This window comes from Primulina huaijiensis, chromosome 2 (genome assembly GCF_012295235.1).
Source record: "Primulina huaijiensis isolate GDHJ02 chromosome 2, ASM1229523v2, whole genome shotgun sequence".
Lineage (NCBI taxonomy): Eukaryota > Viridiplantae > Streptophyta > Magnoliopsida > Lamiales > Gesneriaceae > Primulina > Primulina huaijiensis.
In genome coordinates, this window is record NC_133307.1 from 22046751 (window position 1) to 22066504 (window position 19754).

General features: G+C 35.7%; 1 protein-coding gene across 2 annotated transcripts; it reads left to right on the forward strand.

Moving 5' to 3' along the window:
* The first annotated feature begins 100 nt into the window (after positions 1-100).
* Positions 101-17430, forward strand: LOC140970017 (uncharacterized). Of its 2 annotated transcripts, XM_073431576.1 has the most exons (17): positions 101-433; positions 1309-1442; positions 1967-2024; positions 2898-3113; positions 4399-4671; positions 9671-9805; positions 9895-10020; positions 11031-11075; positions 12834-12941; positions 13895-14037; positions 14118-14241; positions 15167-15241; positions 15386-15745; positions 15853-15945; positions 16052-16187; positions 16620-16904; positions 17138-17430. In XM_073431576.1, the coding sequence occupies exons 1-16, from the start codon at positions 212-214 to the stop codon at positions 16889-16891; spliced, it is 2520 nt and encodes an 839-aa protein (XP_073287677.1). In that variant the 5' UTR covers positions 101-211; the 3' UTR covers positions 16892-16904; positions 17138-17430. The 2 variants fall into 2 exon arrangements, with proteins under 2 accessions (XP_073287677.1, XP_073287671.1); XM_073431570.1 differs by lacking the exon at positions 17138-17430 and having other exon boundaries at positions 16620-17004.
* The last annotated feature ends 2324 nt before the right edge of the window (positions 17431-19754 follow it).

Sequence of the window (19754 nt, forward strand, 5' to 3'; positions counted from 1 at the left end):
TTATTAAATATTATTTATATATAATTTCATTGAATATGGTAATCAAAATCAAATTCTTTAAAAATAATAATTGAAACTCGCTTACTCGCATACTGCACAGGTAAACCCGGAGTGAGACAAATGCTTTCAAACACGTTGGCTGGTAAAGCACGTTGAGCAACCCCTTGCTCTGTTGCTATTTCATCACTCCATTGCTTGTGTGTGTCTGGAAATGGCGGAAGTTGAAAATCTCGATGAAGCTAAATCTTCCGGCGAAGAAGAAGCCACGTATAAACACGAAGATCTATCCACACCCGAATCTCGTAACCCTAGCCATAGTTCGGGCTCCGACTCCGACTCTGACTCTGAAGACGAGGCTCTGGCGAAGGCCCAAATCGAAGCCCTAGAAACGGAGTTAAGCAGAAATCAGCTCAATTATGATGCTCATGTCCAAGTAAATACTAGAGTTTCTGTGCTGCTCTCTGTTAACTGAATGTATGCGATAGTTCATATGCTAACACAATGTGTGGAAGGGTGTAGTATTTGCTTATGTATTTTTTTAGCTTCATAGTATTTGGGGGACAGGTTAATTGGAATCTTAACTTTCTTATCCCTTACGTTTGAAGCTAGTTTGTGGTTTGGTTACCATGTTAACTTCGAAATTTGACTGTAAAGGTGAAGTGAATTGAGGCTTTTATTATCTCTGTCATATGCGGTACAAAAGAGAAGTGGCTCCTTATTGAATTTTCTCTTCTTTCGTCGGTGGAATACGTAGCACTCCGAGTTCCCTGTTAATTAGCTTAAATTTTCAGTCTCTGAGCTTCTTTACCTGAGTTTTTCGTTGGAAGTTTTTGGGATGTTATTGGACTAGTGTTGTGGAGATGCTTTGAACTTGATCTTTGGGTTGGTGGGGAAAACTGAAAAGGGCTCAAAATTTCCTGACCTGATGTGGGGTCTATGGCTTTTAGTTGTGTCATGATTAAGTCTTTACACATTCAACTTGAAACAAAGCTATGCAGCTTGTTTTATATTCAGGGATTTGCTCTTGTTTGCGGGTGAAAACACACTGTCTTCCGTTCTCTGACGCCTTTTTTCCGATATTGTAGTTATTGATGAGATTTGTCCCTCTCTGATCACATAAATTGTTTCGAAACAACGCGAAAAGTTTGGACAGGAAATTCTAGAAATTACTTTAGGTGGCACGCAAGTATGGACGCATTATGGAATATGAATAATGTTGCTTCATCTATTTGTTCATGTAAAATTTGAAAACTAAGAGTATCGACTGTGGTATGGATTAGTTTGTGATTCTTTTTCCGGTTGTTACAGTATATAAAGCTCCTTAGGAAGGAAGGGGACATAGAGAAGCTGAGAAAGGCTAGGGAAGATATGATTGTAGAGTTCCCAATGAGTTCTGAGATGTGGAGGGAATGGGCTAAAGATGAAATAACCATAAGCACTAGGTATGTTTCCTGCTTGCTATCTCCTCTGGTCCTCTTAATTCATTTCATGCTTGTGTTTAGATTTTCACTGGACAATGTCATGCCCCACACACGCAATGCTATGCAGCAATTTGTCTTGTAATCAAGACCACCCTTGGTTTATCATTTCATCTGTATCATGTGTACTTGTTAAATTTGTGTTTGTCACGAGGATAGCCTTTCTGATCTCATACCACACACGGTGCTGTATTATTTATGAAATTAAAAAAACCTGCAAGATAAACAATTCCACCCATGTCTTGATTTGTTTCTTGCTATTTTCTTATTATCTGTTATAATTACCTATCTTCGTCTTTATTGTCACTTACTGAAAGTTAAAATATTGTCATTTTCCGCTTTCTTCCTGTGTAAAACTTATGTATTTTTTGTGTCAAGTAATTAATTTTTGGAATCAATTTCCAGGGAAACCTTGGCTTGATTGTTTTTCGCATTATAGTAATTTGTGTTACTGTGCATTCATGCTTTTGTTTTGATTAATTTTGTAGAATGGAGGGGTTATCTTCAGTTGAGAAGCTTTACGAGCGAGGAATGTCTGAGTATCTGGTTCGTTGTTAAATCCTGTCACACAATGATCTAATTGTCAATGAAATTAGTGCTGTGATTTGTATTATTATTATATCCTCTGTAATCGTGAAAAAACAGTAAAACTAGATCAGATGTATCCTAGCTAGTATCATCACTTGTTACAACTGATATTAGGGTGAAATCAGCCAGTCGAGTTTCAGGCTATACAAGACTGTTATGCTTATTACTTTTTGGCTTGCTTAATCTTCCTGGAAACACGATAAGTGGAATGTAGTATGATTTTTCAAATGTAAAACATGCTGAATACAGAAAGTTCTAGTTGTTCTATAAAAATATGGAAGAGCACGTTCTAATTGCATCTTGACTGTGCATTTACTTCATTGGTCTTTTTGCAAGGTTTGTTATAGTAATTTTTTTTTACCTTGGTGGACGGACGTTCTGAAAAATTGAATTGGAGTGGTGGAATTCCAAGTGACACGAATTGATGTTGGCTAGCCAATGCAATTAAAAATTGCCTTGGACATGCTAATTTGATGCTAAGGACCATTAAATCCCCAACAGATAATTGGACATTTTATCTATTAAACCGTACGAATACACTTCCTGAAAGAAGTTTGTAGTTTTTTCCACTGATATAATTGATAAGTATCTGATATAGGTGATATGAAAAATAATGATTAAGAAGTTATCTTTTTTATATTTTAAATTAAATGTCTCGCAAATGGTAAAAAGCAAAGTAACCTATATTTTGTATACGAGGAGGGCAATAAGAGAAGTAAGCTTATATTTCTCAACGGAATATTGCTGCTAACCTGTTGTTTGGTTCCGTGCTGTTTAGATGTGTGAATGGTTTTTACAAATGAAAAAGCTGACTGATAATTGTTTGTGCAGTCTGTTTCCCTGTTGTGTGATTACTTAAATTTTGTTCAAGAACATGATATATCGGTTCGTGAGTGTTCTGTGGCTGGCATATCAAAGGCGAGAAATCTCTTTGAGCGTGCTCTTACTGCTGCTGGGTTGCACATTGCTGAAGGTCACAGGATATGGGAATTATACAGGGAGTTTGAAGAAGCAAATTTTCTCACTATTGATGAAATGGAATCTGGGGTGAGAATTATCTGCTTTATTTCTCTTCCCCTTTCTGTAATTATCCTTCTACCGGATTAGAGTGCAGTTTCTGAAAATATCCTGAATACTATTTTCATTGGTTTTATTTGATTGTACTTCCTTTATTTCCAAATACATTTCTGTAGTTTATCAGATCGCCAAGGCCTGTGTGATAGTTTGTTTGTATGCTTTTCTCCTGACTGCACTAGTCCCGTATTTTCCTTTCGGTGGCATTTAGTGATGTTTGACTCCTCCAAGGTTGATCAGATTCACCAGACCCACTTTGAATGCTCAGTCTTCACAATTATCCTCCTTGAACTGGCCGTGATATAGTAGCTTCATGGTGCTGTAATTGCTTTTTGTAAGTGGGATTCCAATGCATACTGCATCACTCGGTCAACATGACTGGCATGGGATGGTTTTACCAGTCATTTAAGATAATATATCTGGAGAGATCGGAAACTTTTGCCTTATTTCCAGTTTATTTTAGCATAGCTACTTGATTTCCATTCTATTCTCATTCTTTGGGCCATAATTTGTCGTCTGAGTTATAAATGACTTGATCTCTTCTAACACTATCAAACTCAGTTGTCAGTTATAGAGTTCCTGTATGGATTAATTTTATGCTTGATTTAGATGAATTCCAAAAGAATGGACATAAATTGAAAGAACAAGGAAAGAGGGATGAATGCGGTTGCACAAGAGCAGGTGTCGGTCTTTCATTTCTGTTTGGGTGGCTGTTGCAGGTAGAAATTATTCACAAAAGTTGCGGAAATAAAAGAAACAGGGGTTTAGGGTGGGGGGATATGAGGCAAAGGTTGTGCCCTTCTGTTGTGGTTGCGCTTCAAGAAAGTGTTGAAATTAGAAATATCGTACTAATTTTGGATTACTTTTTAGTTAGTGCTCCCTGCTTGGAAGAGAAAATACCTATCTCTTTCTAGCGTTGCATTAACAATTGATTGTTTTCTGTTTATGGGGCAGATATCTTTTTTCACATACAATAATGTATCTTTGGGTTATTGTGATTAAAAGGCCAATACTCAATACCTTCCGCTCTTGATCAGAAGATCTCATCCTGTTTGTGACCAGGAAGTTGTTTTCTTCAAATAATCTGATGGGAGATAAATCATGTTAATTAACGTTCTGTCTGTTCTTGTACCTTAACCGCTGTTTTTTAGTTAGGTTTCTTAATTATTTGACGTGTTATGTTGTTTTTTCAAATGATTTAAGCTTCTTCATGAAAGCAGCAACTTTCCATCATTAATGTGGGTGTTGTGATTTGCAGTTGAAAGAAAAACAAGTCCAACGTATACGAAATTTATTCCATCGTCAGTTGTCTGTTCCACTTGCTGATATAAGATCCACTCTTCGCACTTACAAGGCCTGGGAATCCAGTCAAGGGAGCTCCATTGATATTACTGGTGGTGAATTGGATGGCCTTTCATCAAATGTGGTGTCTGCATACCAAAAGGCCTTAGAGATGTTGATTGCTCGTGCTCATCATGAGGAACAAGTTTCCCAGAAGAATGTTGAATCAGAAAAACTTCAAGAATACATGGTACTTACGAAGATCTTGAAGAAGTGAATGAAATTCTTATTCTTTTTAATTTAACAATAGTCTGTACAGCTCTAATTTAAGGACAAAGATTACACAACAAAATAAGGAAATATAACAATCTCCTAAGAACAAAAATAACCTAATATATACATATAACAAATCGGCTGCCTGTATTCTTAAGATTCTATTGGAGACTGATTTATTAATTTCCTATAACTGAAATATTCTCAATATCCCACACTCCTTCTCAAGTTGGACTATTAATATTGATTAAGCCTAGCTTGGAGCTCAAATCTTCAAAAATTTTCCAAAAAAGTGCCTTGGTTAGGATGTCCGCAGTTCGAAGACTAGTAGGAAGATATATTAGCTTAATTATTCATTCCTCAGTCTTTTCTTTTATGAAATGACAATCACTTTCAACATGCTTCGTCTTATCATGATGCACTGGGTTCTTTGCAATTCTGATAGTTGACTGATTGTCACAAAACATCTTCATAGGTTCTTCAGCAAACACTTTCAGTTCATTCATAAGTCTTTGTAGCCATATCCCTTCACATATCCCGACTGCTAATGCTTGAAGTTCATCTTCAGCGCTATTTCTTGATACAATAGACCGTTTCTTGCTACTCCAAGTAGCTGAATTTCCTCAAACATAAGTACAATAGCCAGAGGTTGACCTTCTATCTACTACCGACCCTGCCCAATCTGCAGCGCTGTATAATTTAATGCCCTTTTCTGCTGATTTTCCAAAGTATAATCCATTTCCAGGTGTTAGCTTCAAGTATCTGAGGATCCTATAGGTTGCCTCCATGTGCTCTTCATTTGGATGATTCATAAACGGACTTACTATGCTCACTGAGTAACTTATATCAGGTCTTATGTTAGATAAGTATATGAGTTTGCCCACAAGTTGAAATCTCCCTTTATCAACTTGGTGACAATTTCCTTTGGTTCCTGGTTTACTTGTTGAATCCAAAGGAATACCTACCAGTTTGCACCTAAACATTCCCGTTTCATCTGGAAGATCCCAAATATATTTTCGTTTGGATACAGAGATACCTGATTGCGAGCGAGCTATTTCCACCCCTAGGAAATATCTTCCTAAGTTTTCAAATTCTTTGGCTAACAGAATCTCGAGAGTACTTATCTCTTGCTCATGATCCCCTGTTAAAATAATATCATCCTCATATACTATGAGGATGACAATTTTCCCCTGAGGTAAGTGTTTAACAAAGAGGGTATGATATGTCTGACACTGCTTGTCCCATACTGCATGATCACTTTACATTGTAAATCTGTCAAACCAGGCTCTTAGGGATTGTTTATGTCCATATAACGACCGTTTCAGCTTGCAAACCTTGTCGGTTTTGGCTTGAGACTCAAATCCATGGGTATGCTCATGTAAACTTCTTCCACGAGGTCTCCATCGAGGAATGTGTTCTTGACATCTAGTTGATGAGCGACCAATCTAAATTTGCAACCAGAGATAAGAGAACACTAACCGTATTTAGTTTGGCTACGGGATCAAAAGTTTCTTAATAATCAAGTCCATAGGATTGTGTGAAACCTTTTGCAAGAAGACATGCTTTGAATCGATCAACACTCCCATCTTCTCTATATTTAATAGTGAAGACCCATTTTCAGCCGACAAGTCATTTTTCAGGAGGTAGCTCAGTGATTTTCCATGTCCCATTTTTCTCCAGTGGTCTAATTTCATCCTCTACAGCAGCTTTCCACTTCGGTATTTTGAGAGCCGCTTGTATGGATTTAGGAATCTTTGTTTGATCAAACTTGCCACAAAAACCTGTATTTGTTAGATAATCTCTGATATGACACAAAATTATAAATTAAGTGCTTTGTGCACTCTCGGACACCCTTCTTCAGTGCAATAGTAAATCATTATCTTTAGTAGACTCAGGAATAGAATTACCTGGCGAATCCTTTGGACCTGTATCCATTTCCAATTCTTGGTTCCGCTCAAGTGATGATCGATGCTGTGTCTCCTTTTGGTTCCTGTTTTTCCTAGAGTAGGTAATCATTTCATCATTTGCATTGGGTTGGGTAGTGTCATCAGGTGGGCTTGGAGTAGGCAAGTATAAGCTGGAAGGTTCTTCAAGACAGCACTATGGGGAAGATATTTTGGGTCATTCAAAGCAAATGAGATGTGGGGAACATTTAAGTCATCGGTCTCCCTACTGATATCCAAAAGCTGATGTTCCTGTGCGAAGTTCTCCAGTCATTCAGATTCTTATTATTGAAAGGAGACGGAAAAAGTTTCTTGAGATACATGAAATTGGGATGTCCTAACCTATAATGCCATAACATGATATCATTCTCCCTTTTTTGGAACATAAAAGGATCTTGACCAACAGACACTAGACTGTCTAGACAGCTAGACTTATGACCTTTCCCTTTGGAAGAATCGTTTGCCTCAAGTAGATAATGTCCTGATCGTTCTTTAGCATTGCCAATCATCTTCCCCGAATCCAAGGCCTGAAATTCACAAGATTTTGGAGAAAATTTAGCGATGCAATTGTGATTCTGTGTGAGTCTACTAACAGATAGCAAATTGAAATTAATTTAGGCACCAAAAGGACAGCGTTTAAGTGTCAAATCCTTTTATATTCTCACCGAACCAGTTCCAGTCACTTTGGAGAATGATCCATCAGCAATACTGACCGTTATATTCCCGATGAAGTTGGTGAGATTATCTTTATCCCCAGTCATGTGATCTGAAGCTCTTGAATCTACAATCCAAGAATTCAACTTATTCCTTTTTTACACTTGGGGCATTTAAGGAAATAGCTTTTTGTGCTAACGATCCAGTCCCAACATTTGAGCATAATTGGCTGTCTGAGATTGCTTGATCACCTCCTTCAAAATCTCGAATTGCCATATACTAAACAGGGTGGACTCAGTGGGTGCTGAATTTTTCTTCCTTTACAGCCGTGTTGCCTCGGTTTTGTGGGCGTGGAGGTTTCCAATTTCTTGGTTTCCCATGAATTTTCCAGCAATTTTCCATTGTGTGGTTTGGATTCTCGCATCATTCACATATTGACGTTCCTTCTTTTTCCGGTTGTATTGGCTGTATTATTTATTATTTTGGAACACGAGCAACTAAGGCAGAATTTTCGGTCTGAGAATTAATGGCCAGGGTCTCCAACATTACTTTCTTTCTACTTTCTTTTCTTCGGACCTCTGAAAATGCTTGTCGCGGGCTTATTTGTTTTTTCATTCCTTGAATCCTTCCATGAACTTCATCAAGATTTTTGTTGAGCAAAAATAGAAATTTGTAGACTCAGCTTCTTTTCAATGATCTGCCGATATTTGTTGCCATCATCAGGGCAATTCCAAGAGTGATATTCGTACATATCAACCTGCTGCCAATAGCAAGTGAGAGTATTAAAAATCACCTGGTTGTAGATAATGAAGGATACTCTCTATTTCATATAATTCTGAGGTGTTCTCTTTATTTGAGTAGGTTTCCTTCACTCCATCCCAGTTTTTTTGGCTGTCCCGTAGAGGAGAAAGTTCTCTCCTATTTCATTGGTTATGGAATTAATCAACCATGAGAAAACCGTGTTGTTTTCAGATTTCCAGATCTTGAAATTCGGGTCGTCTGCTTTTGGATGAGCCGCTGCCCCGGATAAGTAGTCATCTTTGCCCTTGCCACATACGAACATCATTACTGATTGAGACCATTGGAGGTAGTTGTTTCCATTAAATTTGTGCCACTACTGTCTTGGCTCCACTGAAGTTGGAAACAGTAGAGTCTTGAGGAGAGGTGACCTCAGAGTTTGATGAAGAACTAACCATTCCAAATTTCACCATATGAACGATCGGCACACAGATTTTTATCCCTAGGATATTAATGTCTCCAATACCATTAAGATGTGAATGAAATTCTTATTCTTCTTAATTCAACAATAGTCTACAGCTCTAATTTAATGACAAAGATTACACGACAAAATAAGGAAAGATAACCTATCAAATCTCCTAAGAACAAAAATAACCTAATATATACATATAACAAATCGGTTGCCTATATTCTCAACATTCTATTGAAGACGGATTTGTTAATTTACCATAACTGAAATATTCTCAATATCCCACAGATCCGATCACTATTTCTATTGATCCTCCATTCTGATGTAAATCCCCACTATGATTTGAATAGAAAAATTAATTACTCCTCTTTTGCCGCATCTTTAAAGATAGATGGATATTCTTTTCCAAACTTTTGAAATGCTCCATCTTCATAAAATTAACGTTTCTGTCAGCCAATATCATCATCATCATAGCACATTCCCGCTAGTTGCGGGGTCTATTACATGGATGTTAGTTTTCCAAACTAAGCATTTCCTACATGTCATGTCGTAAACCAAAATCTAAGATATCGCCTTTAACTTTCTGTCAGCCAAACAAGGAAAAACTTGTTATGCAACAGAAAGTTAAATTGTTTAACCTAAAAAATGTTTGTATACTTTTAGAAAATCGACATTTTTTTGGCTATTGTTCTAGTGAAGTGAAATATTTTTCTTCCCTTCCTTTGTTGGCTGTATCTGTAACTAGATAGCTTAATAATACACTTGTGACTGGGTACAATTAAGTGAAGCTTGAGTGTGTGTGTGTGTGTGTGTGTGTGTGTGTGTGTGTGTGTTTGCACAGATACATAGGCATACATCTGTTTAAAAGAATTCGTAAAAAAAATGATGAAATAAAACACAATCATCTTATTTTGTCATCTACACTCTTCTTACAACAATAATTTTTTTCTTTTGCAATTTGAAGTGGTAAACTGTGCAAGTTGAGGAGATTTGGTGTGTGCATTTCATCATGTCTGTTGATATTACATACACAATTATGTGATCCTTACTGTTACCCAAATATCTATGTTTATTTGTGTTTAGTAATTTTTTGTTACTTCAACAGAGAGACTGAAGTAATTCCATTGCATGCTGAGTACCTTGGTGAAATCATGGCTTCTGGTTTTATACAGGTGTACTTGAAATTTGAGCATGCTTTTGGGGATCCAGCCCGCATACAGATCCTGTATGAACGTGCTCTAGCAGAGTTTCCTGTATCTAGTGATTTATGGTTTGATTATACTCAGTACCTGGATAAGACGTTCAAGGTTTTCTTTTCTCCTTTCTGTACCTTTCTTCTATTGTTGTCCTTCAAATATATTGATCTCATTTCAATTGGGCGTACCTAATGTTACAGACCTCGAGAATTGTGAGGGATGTTTATTACCGAGCCACAAGGAACTGTCCGTGGGTTGGAGAACTGTGGGTTCGCTACTTGCTTTCCCTAGAGCGCAGTAATGGTTCTGTGGAAGAGTTATCTACTGTATGTTTCCATTTGCATGTTGCATATCATCATTAAATAACTTGATGAAATAGGTCATCAAATACCAACACTTCTTGTGTTGTGTTGGTGGTTTTATTTTGGAGTGTGAATTTTTTACCAGTTTATTAACCATATCCGAGTTACTTCTATTAACATTTTTTCTTGTTATCTTTTTTATCCTGCTGACTTTCTGCTTTACATATTAATGTGTTCGTAATCAATGCAGCTTGTCTACAGTTTTATGAAGTATTTTTGAAGATGAATGTTTGTATGAATGTTGTATTTGTTACAACCCTACAACCTTGACTGCTTCTTGGCCAGCGAAGAATTAATGACCGCATGAAACTGCATTTATTCTGCAATATAATTCAACTTTTTCTAGCTATGCTGTTATTGTTTTGCAAAACTGGTTCTAGAATACTCACTCAGGCACTGCTTGTATGCGTAAGTAACGCAGCAGGCAACATAGAATGTCCCAAGTTCCAACATTGGGTTTCCTTTATCTTAAGCAATGTTCTGTCTTTCCTCTCTGCTCTACAATAAATGGGCGAAATTGTCATATTAAAGCTTTGTGAATCTTCAATCTCTGTGGCAATTATATAATTCTTTTATCCTGGAAAATTAAAATAATTATAAATAGCTAACTGAGGGAATGGTTTTCATGATACTGGAGATTTCTCATACCTGTTCTTGTTTTGGTTTTCTCCACAATGAACGTGACTGAGTTATTAGCAATAAGTATTGGCTACGAATTACATGTTCGTTGGTTGAGATGCTACTTGTCATTGTTAAGTTGAAAATGGAACGGGACAATCCTTCTCATGGCATATTGTGGATGTTTATATGCCCTTCTTTTCTTTTATTTGGAGTATAAGAAATTTAGACTATTGTACAGGCTGATTTCCTTGGCCAATATAATTGTTTTGCTGTCAAGATTCTATTTATCACTGTCTTAACAGTTACATCAAGTTTCATCTTCCACTTTTGATATGTGATTTCTCATCATCCAGGCATTTGAGAGATCGCTTCGGTATTCTTTTTCCAGTTATGACGAGGTAATATAAAATCTGTTTGAAATTACTTGTTATGCTTCACTTCCATGTTAATTGAAAGCCATAAAAAGCTATTTTGTAGTCTTAGTGTTACTTTTGTTTAGTCCTTGTGTCGTGATATAATTTTTTGGAGGACTGAGTGGTGTAAATGGACGAAATCGAGCTAATAATAGGCATTTTTTCATATTCGAGCTAGAATATCTCTATGCGGCTCAAAGATTACTCGAAAAATGACATAATTTGGACTCGTGTTTGACACAACTTAATTTTTGAATTTGAGCTCTTTTGGTACAAATTGGATTTATTGAGCTTTATTAAGATAATGCTCAAATTCAGATTTAAGCTCTTGGGCTCATGGAATTTTTAGTGCATTTAAAAAATATTATCTAAAGCATTAAAACTTGTGAGAAGCACGAAAATTGTCGGACAAAATAATTTGAGCTTGGATGCACCTAAAAAAATATACAAACAAGCTTAGTTGCAGTTCAATAATTTGGAATAAACCGAATAATATTTGAGCCGACTCTATTCTTTACCTCCCTTGTTTGGACAAGGTCCAAAAGCTTCAAATTCTGTGTGATTTTTTGATGAATCGTCTCTTTCATCCTACCACATCGAATGGTTCGTTGCTAACACCGAACTTACTTTTAACTGGTATGCTGCTTTCTTAGTAATGATTTTTCATAACCTGATAACTTGGGAGGAAAGAGGCAAATTATTAGGCATGGAATGGTATCATGCTTTGGAGCTTCTTCCTTTTTCTTCGTTTTTATTATCTATACTATTCTATATTATATTATTAAGTTTGAGATATCTATAATAACTAATTTTGGTGTCATGGTCTATTTTTTGTTCAACCAAAAATACTCCTTTTCCAAATTGCAAAAACATCTATATTTTGTTTAATAAAAATTTCATCAAAATTGACATCTTATCTATCTATCATATCCTAATAAAAATCTTAATCGCTATATTTTGAACTTTTAAATTAAATACTCGAATCTTTCATAACATGAAAAATAATTTTTTTATAAAAAAATATTTTTAAATTTTATTATAATCTATCGAATTTACAAAAAAAAATTATTGTACAATAAATTTTTTTAATAAGTATGCATGCATCGCATGCAAAAGGGCACTAGTTGTTTAAATGTCAGGGAGATGTAAATCAGATGGATTGTTGGAAATATACTGCATGGTAGATTCTTTTTAAATACTTGTCTCGAGTATAGTGGTTTTTAAATTACCGGGGACAAGTGATTTTAACAGTAAGAAAACATGAGGTAAGATTTTCGATTTGTGTTCACATCGGGTCCTGGGATGATGGGCGTCCAGATCATTGATATGCCAAATCAACGGGGAAAAACTTTTGCCAATTTGGTGAAGTGATAGGAAAAGGCAAATTCATGCCATGCTACTTATAGTACCCTTTTTTGTTGTTGTTGACTCTCCTTTTCCTTGTTCTAATTAATGGACACCAAAATCACAATTTCTGTGGATGAAGGAATATGATAATTTAACGTTACTTAGAATAAATAATTGAAGAGCAAGACATAATTTTCAAGTGACTTTTCAGCATGCAGTCTGTTATTTGTGCATCTGAATGTTGCGGAACTTTTGTGAAAATACATTATGAGTTTCTTTTGTCCATGAACTATTTATGTGCTGTAAATGAAGCTCTGCTTTTCTTACCTCCTGACTTTTTTTGTTGTGCTATTTCCACTATACTTTTCTGACACTGGCTTCGTTTCACTGTTTCAGTACCTAAATATATATCTCACTAGGGTTGATGGGTTAAGAAGGAGATTCTCTACATCATTACAAAATGAGAATGGCATGGACTATGCGGTTATACGGAATGTTTTTCAGGTTTCCATTGCTGACTTATAAACTATTCTGCTGTTATTTTAAGTGGTTACTATATCTTATCTGCTACAGTGTTCACCCAGCTCTTCCTCTTTTCCATTTTACAGTAACTAAATTCTTAAGCGTTAACTTTTGTTCTTTGTTTGTTTGGTGTTTTCTCGTGTTTTAGTTGCTTGATTTGCAACATTACGTTAATTTTGTTCTTGGTATATTAACTTTGAAGTGGATGGCTACTTGTCCCTATTAACAGTGTTCTAAATGGTGGTCAAAGTGGCAGGAGGCCCTCGACTGCTGTCCGAGACTATCCGGTGGTGGAGACGGTCAATGATTTTAAAATTATAGTCAACTATCAAAGTCAAATTATTTTAAAAACCAGTCAATCAATTTAAAAAATCCTAGATATAATAAAAATATCCTCACTCTCTTTTGTATTTACTTTTGGTTCAAAGTGTCTTCCACCACCTGCCTCAAACCGCCTCTAGCTATCGCATCAGTCACCACCTTAATTATTTTGTTATTTTGCATTTATATATTTATTTACATTTTGTCTAGATTGTATTTTATTGTATAAAGTTTTTTTATGCATAAACATTATTTAGTTATATATATTACATAAAAAATGATGATTATTTATAATTACATTGCATGATTATGCATAATTACCTATAAAAAGTTGCTAAAAAAATTCAACCAGGCGGCTGAGGCGGTAGGTGATCATTGACCGCCCCGCCACCGCCTCCTGCCATTAACATTACCTGTTAGCCATGATTGGTTTCAAGGTCATGGTAGCTTTTGTTAGTATCTTGTACTGTTCAAGACTGATATTTTTCAGGATTATTTAGAGCTTTATGTGTGTTAGTGTTTTGGATAATTCTGGGTTAATTACTTTGAAGAATCAGTACCTATCATAATTACAGCACTCAAGGTTAATTTTCATTTTCTTTTGCTTGCTTCAGAGAGCATCAGATCACTTGGCCCCAGATCTCAAGAATACATACAGTTTGTTGCACATGCATAGTTATTGGGCTCATTTAGAGTTACACGTGGGAAAAGATTCGACTGCAGCACGTGGTGTCTGGGAGGGACTGCTTAAAATTAGGTCTACTTTTTTGTTTATACTTTCATCATAAGTCAAATCTCTTTCTTTTATTCATATTATCTTAGCTGTTTGTTCTTCAGTGGGTCTATGCTGGAAGCTTGGCAAGGTTATATAGCAATGGAAATTGAGATGGACCAGATAAATGAGGCCAGATCACTCTATAAGAGATGCTACAGTAAAAGATTCCCTGGGACTGGGTCAGAGGTATATTGTTTAATTTTGTTCTGTTCATCATCTAAATTCTTTAGAGAACCTCACTTCTGAAACATTTTAAGACCTCAAGCCTACTTGTATGAATCTTACCGTAAAAGCTTTCAACATATCGCTTCTTTGTAGTTCCTTCTCTTTCGCTTCCAGAGTTTGGAAGTTATCCATTTGTTTTGTTTGGACATTTTTCCTTCTTGATTGAGAATGATGGGGCCATGGGGTAGTGTGGGTGAATAATGGTTGAAGAATTCTTCAAAACACATGGTGGTTGGACAAACCATTGCACTGAATAACTGATGATTCTACCTAAGGATGTGATGCTGTTCTTAATCATCGATTGAACTTGTGTGGCAAAATTCTGGTGAAAAGAGAAGGGAGAAAGGAAAGTAAGGTGTTTGTATTCCCAATGTGTATCAATGCATATTCTAATATGAATTTGGAATCTTGATTGAATCTGAAAATTTTCTACAAGTCTTGGATATGTACGCATACAATGTTACTTGATTTCCATTTCAACAAGGATTTAGGATTTTCCTTTTAGATTTTCTAGCTAAGGATGTTTAATTTGCGCTGCATAAATAACCAATCCCGATTAATCAAATTTAAGTATTGGTGTACTAGATGAATAATTAACAATTATAACTTGAATATGGAAGTATGAAAAGTGCAACTAGAAATTAAAAATCCATTAGGGGACAGGGTATACTATGCATGCAAGGTCAGAATCTAGAAAGTTGGCATTTTTCAGCTTTATTTTATTTTGGGTGAATGCCTCGCTAGATTCATTACCTGACACCTATTCTATCTCGATAGAGTCATTTCTAGAATTCTAAATGTTGTTTAATCAAAGCATATGTATGTCAGTGTAATAGTGCATTGTATTAGATGATACCTTCCTTTCCTAAAAAACAGAATCATTCAGGACATATGCCATTCATGGGTTCGGTTTGAGAGGGAATATGGTTCTCTGGAAAGCTTTGATGCCGCTGTGCAAAAGGTACTAATTTATACTGCATGTTACTTTGGTTGTTCATGTTGCATTACTTATAGTTTGTCCGGGTTTTTGAAGGCATTTATTTACTTAATATATTTGTCTTATGATTAAGCAGTTCTTATTTTTCATTTTTTCACACTGTTGCAGGTGACACCGCGTCTGCAAGAGCTGCAGTTATTCATGTTGCCGCAGGAAAGTAAAAATATCGGTGCAGCAACAGATGAAAAAGAAAATTCTAAGAAGAGTGCTCGCGAGAAGAGGAAGCCTGTTTCCAATTCAATCGATGAGCAGCCTCCAGTCAAACGTCGCAAAGATATGGATCAAAAGTTTAAGACGCGTGAAAAAGATGAAGATCATACCAGATACACGGTTGAAGTAACTGAGGTTGCCAAAGTAAATAACAACACAGTGGAGAGTTCGAACAAAGAAACAAAGGATCACTCTCCTAAAAAACCTGTTCCTTTTGATGATCAATGCACAGCCTTTATATCGAACCTCAGCCTAGAGGTATATCGTTTTGCAATCACGTTAATAAACTTTTTAGTGTTGGGGTGTACAAGAATAAGTCTTGTAATTCTATAGTAGATCTAATTCGGTAATGATGATTTGTGCAGTCAACTGAGGGGGACCTGCGTAATTTCTTTGGTGTTGATGGAGGAGTGGTGGATATTCGAATTCTAACTGACAAATTCACAAAAAAATCAAGGGTAAGTCCCAGTAGTAATTATCTCCTTGACAAGTGTTCTATCTTTCACCGGTCTAAATAGAGAATATGTTTTTGGGCTCCATTTTCTTACATGTGATCTTATGAAGGGATTGGCATATGTTGATTTCACCAACGATGCTCGCCTTGCTGCGGCTCTGGAAAAGAACAAGCAAAGTTTGCTCGGCAAGAGATTAAGCATTTTGAAATCAGATCCACATCAAGGCCGAAAAAAAAGAGTAGCTGGTGTGCATCTTGTCCTAGTGTGGCTCTTGAGCGCTTTTCACTTAAGTGTAGTAGTTATTAAATCTGCTCATATTATATTATCTCTTATTACTTAAGTGTAGTAATTATTAAATCTGCTCATGTTATATTACCTCTTATTCATCAATCTGCTGTGTCGGTCTTCATCAAAATTATTGATTTTTCAAACTGGAACTTAAGTAGAACTTTTAGCCAAACAAAGTCTAATCCAGTATACCTGCTCTTTGTACCTCCGGAAATTGTTATGTTATTTCTGCATCTGAATATTTGTGGATAAAAATGGGACTGGTAGCTGAGAAAATTTTCTGTCTCCGTCTAATGCTTCATCTTTAATTATTCTTGCTCCTATTGGCTATGGAATTTTTCTGCCATCTAGCAATTATATCTACTGCTATTTTTCTCTCAAAACGACAGGAAATGCCAACAAACCAAAGAACATGGGGGAATTGGATTCGCCCGAGGCTTCCAAAGGAAGAAGGGGGTCTCAACCTCAGTCTGTAAGTAAGGCACATAAAGAGGATGTCCAGTTAACTGGAAGGAACACATTTGCAGTGCCAAGAAACGTGAAAGCCCTGGGTTGGAATAGCAGCGACAGAGGTAAACCGCCAGCCAAAGGAGTTAGGGAAGAGGGAGATGAAATCCCGAAATCTAATGATGAGTTCAGGAAGATGTTCCTGAAAAGTTGAATATGGATTTGTGGTAAGTTTCTTGCTAACAATGTGATTGGTGATGAGTGCCATTACCTCTTCTTTCGATGATATCTGAGACTTCGATAATTTTACTGTTGAGTCTTTTGCTAGCTTTGTCACACTAGGCTAACTAAACCCTTGCGTCGGGGTGAGGAAGTAAAGTGTTTTTTTTTTCTAGGATCATTTCGAGCTAATTTTCTACGGGCTACAGTCCCTTGGTTGATTTTTAAAAAATTACTGCAGGACTAATTTCTACAATAAAAAAAAAAGGTGACCCTGGGAAAAAACCAAGGTCTTGAGCTGTCAAATGTTGCGAAGCTTTCAAATGTTTGGCTAACGTCACGAGATGCACGGGTGAAATATTTGCTAGAAGTGTTTTATACCTCGTTTAGTTTTTCTTGGAGACTTGTGGTGAAAGAATTTTGGAGAAATGATTGAGTGAAAATATATTTAGAAATTTGTTGTATGCGTGGTGTTTTTAGCGTATATTCAACAGTGGTAGTAACTCGAAATTCACTAGTTAGGGACAGATCCATTTCCATCTCAGCGTAGAAAATAATGACGGTAAAAATTATGATTATCCCTTTGGGTTTTGTTTTTAAAACCAAATTTCCATCTCCATGAACTAAGTCATTTTCATTTTATTTTCTAAACGCTCAGACTTGTAGAACATGTGGAGAATTTAAACATGCATATCAGAAAAATGAAGGGCTCACATAAAACAAATGCAAATACGCTTAATAAAATTAAAACTCTTTAATCCCGTTTTCATTCACCAGCTTCTCAGTTCATTCCAGCTAATGGGTCTGGTTTTGAAGCTCCGTGGTCTGCTTCTAAAGCTCCACTGTTTGTTTCTTAGTTTTGTCACGAGTTGAGTTGAAGCCGGTGATGACGTCGACAGAGACTCTCGCATACTGGTTTCATTTGCCTTATCAACAGCCCCGATTTTAGTCCACTTGATATCAACAAAAAAACCAAAGTAGGAAAAACATTTCAGACAAAAATCGTCGAGAGAAAAGGGTAGAATTCTTAGACAAAAAAGTCGTGGTGAGGGGTAGAAGTATTAATTGGGAAACTGGAATAAATTGAATGTTTATGCGACACTTCTCGTAAAAATAGCCAATCACCTTTGGTGATACCCCGATAATTTTCGGTGTCCCATAGGATCTGAACTAGGTGGAGACGTTTGGTTTGAAGAGAATGGCTGATGGATTGTCTGGATCAGACAACGACACCTCCGGAGGCGTAAGCCTAGAAGAACAGGTGGAGGGTTTAAAGGATGAAAGGCCAGATGAAAATAAAAACAAATGTAACGTTTTTGTGTTTTTACTTACTCTTAATAATATTAAAGGTCTTTAATCATCAATGGCGGAGCCGTGTTTTCATTTTTACCCGCACTAGAATTTTCTAAACCATGGTTGAGTTAATATTGACAAATGGAGTCCTGGACTATCGGAAAATAAAACAAAATTTTATGTATAAAAAATATCGGGAAAAAACAAGCCACACGGGCTGTGTTGCTCCGCCCCTGTTAATCATGCTTCTCAATTCGTTCCCGAAAATGGGTCTGCTTCTGAAGATCTATGCTGTGCTTTTGAAGCTCCAAAGTTTGTTTCTTAGCTTTCTCAAGAACCTTTTGAGAAGCCTCTATTGTTTATTTTCCGAGCCATGCACGAGTTAAGTTAAAGCCGATGATGACGTCGGTGCCTTCTATATATGGTTTGATTTTGATAAATATATCAATTTTCAAACTTTTTTTATTGTATGTTTAGTAGACTTAAAAATGTGTGAGATGATGTTGAAATATTAGTTTTTTTATTTTATTTAATAATAATTTGATATTTAAAACACAAATAAAACATAATTAATAAAAAAAATTACACGTAATTAAATTTTAAAACATAACTAAAAAAATACACATAATTAAAAAAACTAACACAATTTTTTAAAAAATACATTCAATTAAAAAATCACTTTAAGCTACAATGCTAGCATAACTTCAATCCTGACCATTCAACAGTTAATTACTCCATCCATTAGAGGATTAGGGTCCTTGATCACAAGCAATGATCATATTGGATTCCAAGTTGGATCCTTCATTGAAAATTATCTCAGAGAAGACCTCGACATTGCTAAATGTAGACTTGTTCCACTTGACTCACCCGAAGAATATGCAGATGCACTTGGCTCTGGAAGAGTTCCTGCTATCGTAGATGAGCGCCCATACGTGGATTTCTCTCTCAAACTTCTGCAGGTTCCAAGTCGTGGGAAGAGAATTCACGAAAAGTGGATGGGGATTTGTGAATAACTCTAAACTAAAGAGAAACACGAAAAATCTTAGTTTTCACACTCGAATTGTCAGCACGGGGTGTAACGCTCATGTTCCACATCATTTTGTAAGGTTGCATAACAGATTTCTCAAACATTTTGGTGCGAAGATTGGCTCCAATGGAGGCTGTCAAAATAGCGCAGTCTCCACCTTACGCTAGAGGCACTTATTATTTAAAATTTTTTAATTTTTTTTGTTTTAATTATTATAAATATGTATTAATTTTATTCTTTATTTTTAAATATAAATATTATTTAAATAATAATAAAATATTTATTTTATTATTTTAATAATGAGATATCTAAAAATACTTATTATTTATTTTTAAATATTTATTTATGTTAATTATTAATAATTAAGAAATAATTTGATTTAATGATTTATAGATAATATAATTTAATACAAATGCAAAAAATTAATATAACAATACAATTCATAACTAAATTGAAACATGTAATTGAAATACAAATGCAACTTGAAACATATAATTCAAATACAAATGCAAATACAAAGACAATAATTAAAAGGAAA